The 9,652-nt window shown below is 33.0% G+C and overlaps 1 protein-coding gene across 1 annotated transcript; it reads left to right on the top strand.

Moving 5' to 3' along the window:
• On the top strand, positions 1-2,564 carry LOC129909535 (tRNA (cytosine(38)-C(5))-methyltransferase). Its single transcript, XM_055986610.1, has 3 exons — positions 1-111; positions 1,330-1,531; positions 1,600-2,564. The coding sequence occupies exons 1-3, from the start codon at positions 1-3 to the stop codon at positions 2,547-2,549; spliced, it is 1,263 nt and encodes a 420-aa protein (XP_055842585.1). The 3' UTR covers positions 2,550-2,564.
• Positions 2,565-9,652: the final 7,088 nt, after the last annotated feature.

Consider the following 9,652-nt stretch of genomic DNA (forward strand, 5'->3'; position numbering starts at 1 on the left):
ATGAGGTTACAGTATCATTCCTGCGGAGAGGTGCTGGGTACAGCTTCAGAGAAAAAAGACGTTGCACAAGTCACCAAAAGTGATCTGGAGAAGAAACTTCCTGTTCCAATGGTTGACCGCAGAGAGAGACTATTTTTTTCCATATCCTTTGAAGGATATCAAAATTATGCTAATTTTAATTTTTTGTTTTTTTTTTTTAATCAAATAAAAACCGACAATTCTGTGTACGAAAATAAAAAAAAATACCCACATGTTTTAAAAAATCTTCTCTTTCATTTGGGCTGGGTTAGAATGACGTGCTACTTGTAGTTGAACTGGAAATATAGCAAACGTCCTACCGGCCAAAGTCACCCGGAATGGAGGGTGACTTTGGCAACCCATATTTTGGCATTTATCTATAGAACTGTCGGACAGATTTCTTCAAGATTAATCATACCTATAGAATGAGCGAAGTAGGTAAATTGGTTGAAATCTTCATTAAAAAAAAAAAATTATTGCAGAAGTTATTCACATTTGAATTTGAAAACGTGCCAAAGTCACCCGGTTTTACGGTATATGAAGCCAAACCCAAGCACTTCATTTTAAGATACTTCTGGAAATAAAAAAGATATTGAAAAGATTTAAACAGGTTTTGAAAGATTGAAAACAGATCTTTTAGAAACCCCTACTACCTTAATATTCTAAAACAATTTTCCTTATAAATAAAAGAATAAGTATGTTCAACGAGGACAATTAAATCAAAACAAAAACAAAAAATGACAGCTTTGATTTTGACACTTCTCACGAATCTGTTCTAACCTGATCTGACTCAAAAGCAAGAACAGAAAATCCTGTTCTAAACTGTTCTAGATTGGTCAATGAACAGAAACCTAGAACAGTTCAGCACAGAAAAAACCTCAATGAACAGCAAAAAGCTGTACTTTTCTGCCTAGAACAGTCCAGCACAGCGTCAGTGAACAGAGGTAATAAGTTCCGATGTACTCAAAAAAACTTTTTTTTTTTGCATTTTCTAACGGTTATATTTCAAAAACCTTCAGAAAAGTATATTTTTGTTTCGGCAACAAAACTAATGTAAACCAGTGTAATTATTTGGCGAAAAAAAGCTGGCTCTGGCAACGCTGTTCTGGAATTAAAAAGTCTGATAAATATTTCAAACCACAGTTTTCTTTAGATTTTTAATTTTATTTTTAAGTTTGAATAAACTGAAATACAAAGTTAAAAACAAAATGGTAGGTTTAAAAATAAAATTCCAAAAACATCTCTTTTAAAAAATATTTTTCAGGTATAAAGTTATACGTATCTTCAGAAGTTTTCTAAAAATCTTGTCAGTGTTTGTTCGTACTGTACCAGACCGCCTCATGTAAAAAATTTAATCTAGTATTTTTTCTGTACGTGGCTATTTGTAAACAAACATTTGACATTTATCTACCTTTTATAAAATATAAAATAAAATTCCTAAGGACAAAAATGACCGAATACAAAATCCTAGAATTATTTAGTGGAATTGGTGGAATGCATAGTGCCTTCAATTGTAAGTTAATCAATTTCAATAATCTATAATATTTATGTAGGTTTATTAATATCATTTTATAACCTAAGATTCCAAACTACGCGGACAAGTTCATGCTGCCATGGACATAAACACTGTTGCTAATACTGTCTACGAATTCAAGCATCCACAGGTCAAGCTTTTAAACAACAATATTGAAAAATTAACACCAAAGTTCATTCAAAGTCTTGATGTTAATATGATACTCATGTCACCACCATGTCAGCCTTTTACCAGAGTTGGAAACCAGAAAGATATCGATGACGTCCGAACAGATGCTCTAACTCATATAAGTGATATCTTACCTGATTGTAAAAATATAGAGTATATTTTGATGGAAAACGTAAAGGGATTTGAGAAATCCAAAGCACGCGACATGTATTTAGAAGCACTCAACAAATCAGGATTTTCGTTTAGAGAATTTATTCTTAGTCCATCTCAGTTTGGTATACCCAACACGAGACATCGTTACTACTGTTTGGCCAAAAAGACGAATTTCAATTTTCCAGGTGGACAGATTAATGAACAACTTCCAAGTGAAGTAGTAAAGCCTTTAAATGAGAGCTTTATCGTTAAAGACATTATAGAACCAGATACAGAAATTTCGAAGGATCTTTTACTTGACGATAAAGTCCTAAGAAGACGAGTTGGTTTGTTTGACATTGCCAGCCCGGACTCTACAAATACAATATGCTTTACAAAAGCATACACTCATTACAGCGAAGGCACGGGCTCGATATTTACACCTCTGAGTTCCAAAGAAGTGTTCGAAATATTTGAAAAAGCCAAATTACTTGATCCATTATCGAATGAATATCTCGAACTTATTCGTTCTTTAAGATTACGCTACTTTAGTCCCAGAGAAGTTGCAAGATTAATGAGCTTCCCCGAAGATTTTAATTTCCCCGAAGTAACAAGTCTACGACAAAAGTACAGACTTTTAGGAAACAGTATTAATGTCCTAGTAGTTGGTGAATTAATAAAATTACTTTGCTCATAGCACGAGATCAACAAATTGGTTTTATTATTGCAATGAACATAATCTTTTTTTTTTTTGTTTAAATAAATACATAAATACTATAATATAGACATGGATTAAGCTTTATAATCTTTGGTTTAATTTTTTAACTTAACAAAAGTTTTTTTTTTAATTTCTTTTTTAATTTTTTTCTTTGATGATAGCATCACCCCATTCCTTGGCCATCATTAGTATAGTCTTTTGATTGAGTCTCGGTCCAATAAGTGGATTCATTTGAGTCATATAACAGCAAAGCCAGAACAACCAGCAAGTAGCTCCTGTTATCATGAGTACACACTGAATGAGTCCTCGATTAGGTCCTTTTGGAGTCATCATTGGAAGAATTATTCCTATTCCCCCAAAAACTAGGGTAAAGAACAGTACGGGTAGTACTGCTGCCGACATGGTTTTTTCACTTTTTTCTTGTGTTCTAATGAATTATAATTTTTAAATTGAATTCGATTTAACTAAACTGTGCAGAAAAGTAAATCATAAATCAATCGATTTTTTGTATTTTTTTCTAGATTTGTATGTATGCATTGGTCGAATTTTTGATAGATGAAGAGGTGTCATTTTTTGTATTGGTATAATTAAGGCGTGTTCGTTTTCTTGAAAAGTTGCGTATCATTAGGTGTGTCCTACAAAGAAAAAATATCTGAGGGCTCACATGTTGAAAGAGAGAAAAATAATTTTGTGGGACAAGTTTCTCACATGAATTAAATTTTTTTTTTCAAATCCATCACTTTAACTGCAACTTTTTTCAAGCATCAACAATTGTGAAAAAAATTATTTAAAACAAACGTCAAAATAATGAGAATAAAAAAGACAGCAAGAAAACTAAGGCCGTGTGTGAATTGCGTTAAATAGTTAACCCCGTGTAAAATTTTTGACACTATTGAGATGAATAAAAAATTTTCAGCTATTAAAAATTTAATGGGCTCTGGAATCTGGTTAAATTTTATTTAAATTTTTTTGCAGATGGTTTTGTTTTTTTTTTTTATTTTATGACAGAAAAGAGGCAGATAAAAATATTAAACAATAGGTGTGTTTTTTATTACCACCGGTCTTAACTGGTTAAAAAAAACGCCTCGGGGCTTAGCGAGAAAAATTGGCAGCACTGCATACTAAATGTTCCGAAATCAGCTGACACAAAAAAATATAAAGTTGTCATATTTTTCGCTTTTGGGGTTTCTTGTGTGTTTTTGAAGAAAAAAAGTTTAACTAACTATTAAATAAATATTTAAAATAATAATTGTCATTCCAAACATCAATTTTGATGTTTTTAAACAAATTCTAAACAATTTACGAAGAAGTTAATTTGGTAGCACAGATTTAAATCTGTTGAAAAAGTTAAGCCCAGAGAATTCTCCGGGCTAAACAACTAAGCCCAAGGGGCTAAAGTGTTGTTGCATTTAACATGTAAATTGCTTAGCCCCGACTGCGTTTTTTTTGTCCAGTTAAGACCGGTGGTAATAAAAAACACACCTAATAAAGCCTTAACTACATTGGTTCAAAAAGTGAAAAAGTACAAAAGTGAAAATTTTCAAACGCATTTTTGTATAATATTTCGGCCTGAAAAATTAAAACAAATGATGCAGAAACCTTATTTTTTGGTCTAATAAACAATAGGGGTATTCACGATCCGATGCAACTGGTCTTGTATCATTGCAAAAGTGCAAAAGTGTAAAATCTTGCAACACTACAACAACAAAATATATGGATTGAAATTTTACAATGGTCTTGCACTTTTGCTATACCCTAACCCTATTGCAAAATAAAAATACAATGGTGTAAAATTTTTTTGACAGATGGCAGCTCGCCGTCGCGTGTCGCCCATGATGAACAGTTTATCTTTTTTATTCTTATTTTTTTTTATTTTGTTTCTTTTGATGTAATTTGTGAAAATAAATTAACCCGAACACAACAAAGAATGAAATTATAAAAAAATTGAAAAAAAAGAAGAAGCATCGGTGGAAAGACAACTCCGTAAGAAAAAAGAGTGAAGCTGATATAATTCATATCATGGATTCCATTCAATATTTACTATAGATAAGAAGAGGTGCGTTCACGATCTATTGTAAAAAAATAAAATTTTACACTTTTACTAGACCTGTTGCACCAGATCGTGAATACCCCTAATGTGTATACTCTTTTTTACAAAAAAATTGCGCTAGCCAGAAAAAAATATTTTCACTTTTGTAATTTTTCAAAAAGTGGTGTACCTATGTAGTTAAGCCTTAAAGCCTGGTACGCTGCTCGCGCTAAATTTTAGCGGAGATAAAACTCCCATACAAGTTATCGATAGTTTGTATGGGATCCATTTTAGCTCGGCTAAAAATTTTCGATAATTTGTATGGGAGCTAAAATTTAGCGCGAGCAGCGTACCAGGCTTAAGGGACAGTTGTAAAAATATTTAATCCGTGGTTCAGCAACTTCTTCTGAATTTGCTGAAAATATTGAGTTTTAGCTGGTTCTAGGTCCATATAGGTTGAAATAGCTAAATCCATCCCTGAACCAGAGTTGATCCACTGCTAATCCACCTAAATCGGCGAGTTAAATTCCTGACCCGAGGCTGAACCACGTTTGTACAACTGGCCATAAGCCATACTGAAATTTTTTTATTCACCTCAATAGCGTCAAAAATTTTACACGGGGTTAACTATTTAACGCAATTTAAATATTCTAGGATTAGCCGCGTTTTTTTAACAAAGAAAGTACTTTTGTACTCACCCCGAACGTTTCGCTTCAAGTTTCATTGAGCGTGGTCACCGGGGAAAAAAAAAAACAGTTTCCCGGTGACCACGCTCAATGAAACTTGAAGCGAAACGTTCGGGGTGAGTACAAAAGTACTTTCTTTGTTAAAAAACGCGGCTAATCCGAGAATATTTAAATTATGTCTGTAAGAAACTGGTGAAAGCCTAAAAAGTTATATTTAATACTATGTTTCCACCTACGCTAAATCCGAGATTTAGCTAAGTAGATTTAGATTAAATCTCGAGATTTATTTTAAATCTACTTCGCTAAATCTTAGATTTGGGTTCAGCTACCCTAAATCTAAGATTGTCGCCTACTTTCAATCCGAGATTCAGAATAAAACTCGAGATTTGTGCTAAATCTACTTAGCTAAATCTCGGATTTAGGATAGGTGGAAACGTAGTATAACGCAATTCACGCACAGCCTAAGAAATTAATCTAAAAAATTTTCGTCTCAGACTTAAAAAATCTCTGAGCCCTCAGAGATCTTTCTTTGTGAGACGCACCTATTTAGTGCCAGTTGTACAAACGTGGATCAGCCTTGCTTCAGGAATTTAACCCACCGATTTTGGCGGATTAGCTCTGCGGATCAACTTCGGTTCAAACATGAAAATGTGGCTATTTCTACATACATATTAAGGGTATTCACGATCCGATGCAACTGGTCTAGTATCATTGCAAAAGTGCAAAAGTGTAAAATCTTACAACACTACAACAACAAAATATACGGATTAAAATTTTACAACAGTCTTGCACTTTTGCTATACCCTAGATCTATTGCAAAATAAAAATACAATAGAGTAAAATTATTTTTGACAGATGGCAGCTCACCGTCGCGTCGCCCATGATAAACAGTTTTTCTTTTTTATTCTGTTTATTATGGTTGTCGGCTTGTCGGTACTCATGTCCCGTAATTTAGTTTCTTTTGATGTAAAATAATTTGTGAAAATTAATTAACAAAACAAAGAATTAAATTATAAAAAATGGAAAAAAAGAAGAAGCAACAGTGGAGGAACAACCCTGTTAAAAAAAAAAAACATCATGGATTTCATTCATGCTTCAATAGGTGTGTTTTTTGTTTATCTATATAGATTTTGTGCAAAAAAACGACATCGAGATTTTTGAAATCGATGCAAACATTTGGCTCCACTGTACATATACTTTGGCAGCTGTCTGTCAAAAATGTTGCTTTTGTTTTTTTTTTATTTTAACTCCGAAGTGGGAAGGCCATTACATCCATGTTGGATGCAAACAAAAATTTTCATATGGCCATGGCATCCATGTTGGATTCAAAAAATTTTTTTCACAAAAAACCAAAAATTATCTGTATATTCTTAGCTACATTGACCATGACCATTAACATTAGTTGCGTCGTTCTTGTGTTATAAGCGTTTGAAGGTTTGAATTATTTTCGATTTTTAAAAAATCAAATGTGAAAACTTTTTTATTTTTATTTCTAATTTTTCGAAAAAACTTTGGTAATTTTATATACATCTGTGGCAACAAGGAAAAACAACATAAGTCAGTTTTTACAACTTTTCAGGAGAGCGTTTTGAAAGTTTGGCTTCCCATAAGAAGTCAATGCTAATGTCATTTTTCTTTTACCTGTAATTCAAAAACCGTTTAAGATAAAAATACGAAAAAAATATGGTAGATAGAATCGCTTATTGTGCATCAGATTTTGTGAAAATCTCAATTTCGACATAAGTTGACTTATGTTATTATTCCTTGTTGCCACAGACATATCTGTTTAACAATCTTATCAGGATCCATTTAAGACTTTTATCTGAAAAGTTCATTGCGTACATCTCGAGATATTAACATTTCAATGGAACCATGTCAAACAAATTTTTGATTATTTTTTTCTATGAGAGTTTTTTTCAAACCTCGTTTTCTCCGCTTTTTTTTTTGTTAATATTTACAGATATTTCTGTATGAACACAACAATTAAACTACCTCGGCACTACTGTTTTTATCGAGAGAAAGTAAAATCTGGATAATTATCTGGATTTTTCAAAAATCTATACAGATAAAGTTTTTGTTGTAAATTGTTTTGATTTCAAAAATCTCGATGTCGTTTTTTTGCACAAAATCTATATAGATAAACAAAAAAACACACCTAATATTTACTATAGATAAGAAAAGGGGCGTTCACGATCTATTGTACAAAAATAAAATTTTACATTTTTACTAGGCCTGTTGCACCAGATCGTGAATACCCCAATTGCTAACCAGTACTAAACTTCAGCCTTGCTACCGATTTCAATAAATAAAAGTTGCTGATCCACGGATTAAATATTTGTTCAACTGGCCCTTATCGATTTTCCTACAACAGATTATTTAAAGCCTGTTGTTATAAATACATGGATTAATATAATAAATTGGAATAAAAGAAACACGTGTTTTCAGTTGAACGATTTGGAAAAGAGAAGAAATTTATTTGGAAACTAAATTCAAAGCTACTAAGGAATTTCAAAGCTACTAAGTTTTTTTTTTTTTTTGAATAAACAAAATTTAATTCTAAGTACAAAAGAACAAAGTGTTGTTTTTTAACATCCCCACTGAATTAGATTTTGCCAAAGCGTAATCCGAGTGCAGTAACACAAGCGTTGTGTTTTGGGACTGGTAGAGCCTTGGTCATCACATCAGCTGCCATATCTTTGGTACTAACGTTTTTTAAAATTATTTTGCCTTCATCGATTTTTTCTCTTATAAAATGGTGTTTGACATCAATGTGTTTGGTTCTGCCATGATAAGAACTGGTAAGAGCCAAATTTATAGCACTTTGATTGTCACATCGGATTGTTGTCGAGTCTGGTGAGTTTGGAATGAGCTCTCTCTGCAACATTTTCAACCAAGTTGCTTCTTGAGCTGCTGCTGCTAGCGCCATATATTCTGCTTCAGTGGTTGAGATAGCAACCGTTGGTTGTTTCTTCGAATTCCATGAAATAGCACCATTGTTAAGCAGGAAAGTATAGCCGGTAACAGAACGTCTTTCATCAGTATCACTTGCCCAGTCAGCATCGCAAAAAGCAGATACATTGTTATCACCACTGGTATATACAAGTTTCATATCGGCTGTTCCCTTATACTACGTTTCCACCTACGCTAAATCCGGGATTTAGCTGAGTAGATTTAGCATAAATCTCGAGTTTTATTCTAAACCTCGGATTGAAAGTAGGTAAACATCCTAGATTTAGGGTATCTCAACCCAAATCTGAGATAAAGCGAAGTAGATTTAAAATAAATCTCGAGATTTATTCTAAATCTACTTAGCTAAATCTCGGATTTAGCGTAGGTGGAAACATAGTATTAAGGTACCGTAGAATATGTTTAATTGCTGTCCAGTGTGGTTTTCCAGGATTTTGAGTGTATCGGCTGACCGCACTCACAGCAAAGCTGATATCGTGCGTGAAACTTGAGCCGCAAACAATATACTACCAACAGCTTGTTGGTAAGGCACATCCGTCATTTCTTCGCGTTCAGTTTCACTTTGAGGACACATCTCTTTCGTCAGTTTTTGATTAGGATCTAAGGGCGTCTTTACTGGGTTGCAATCCATCATATTGAAACGACTAAGAATTTCATTTATGTATAGTTCTTGGTCTAATGAAATCATTCCCTTCTTGCGATCTCTCTTGATTTGAATGCCCAAAACGAAACGTGCTTCACCGATGTCCTTCATTTTGAAATTTGACTTTAAGTTGTTCTTTAGTTCCAACTTTTGCTTTTCGTCATTTGATAAAATTAGGAGATCATCTACGTAAACTCCTACGTATAGCATTTTATCTCCAGATATTTTGTAATATACGCATGGATCAACTTTCGATTTTTACTACAGCCCAAATGAGATAGTTTGGCAAATTAGGTCAGTTCAAATTTAATATTTTTTCTATGCGATTTGAAATTTGGGCTCTAGTGAAAACAGGATATTAAAGATTCTGTTTTCACTAGAGCCCAAATGACACAGTACACATACAGTAGCGAGCAAAAAAAATGCAAACGAAAAAGGTTTAAAGACTTTTGAACAAGAACTAAGTTACCAAATTTGACATATTAAAACTGTTTTATTTTCACTAAACAGAGTCAATTTGTGGAATATTATACTCCAATACAATTATTTGGTCAAAAGTCTACCTAAATATGCGATTTTAGACGAGCAAAAAAATGCAAATGTTTTTATTGTTTGCATTTTTTTTGCTCGCTACTGTATGCCCAAATGAGACAATTTCGCATTTTTCATTTTTTGTCATTACCATCTTACCTCAATAACATCCCTGATCAAATCTTCATCTAGGGAGTGGCTTACAGGCTAGAAGCTTTGAGCTCAT

The sequence above is a fragment of the Episyrphus balteatus genome, chromosome 2 (genome assembly GCF_945859705.1).
Source record: "Episyrphus balteatus chromosome 2, idEpiBalt1.1, whole genome shotgun sequence".
Classification (NCBI taxonomy): Eukaryota; Metazoa; Arthropoda; class Insecta; order Diptera; family Syrphidae; genus Episyrphus; species Episyrphus balteatus.

Excerpts from the sequence above, each read along its gene's own strand:
- LOC129909535 (XM_055986610.1), top strand. The coding sequence starts at position 1 with ATGAGGTTACAGTATCATTCCTGCGGAGAGGTGCTGGGTACAGCTTCA. Across the intron at positions 112-1,329 it reads AGAAACTTCCTGTTCCAATG|TGTTTGTTCGTACTGTACCA; the intron begins GTTGACCGCAGA and ends AAATCTTGTCAG. Across the intron at positions 1,532-1,599 it reads AATGCATAGTGCCTTCAATT|ATTCCAAACTACGCGGACAA; the intron begins GTAAGTTAATCA and ends TTATAACCTAAG.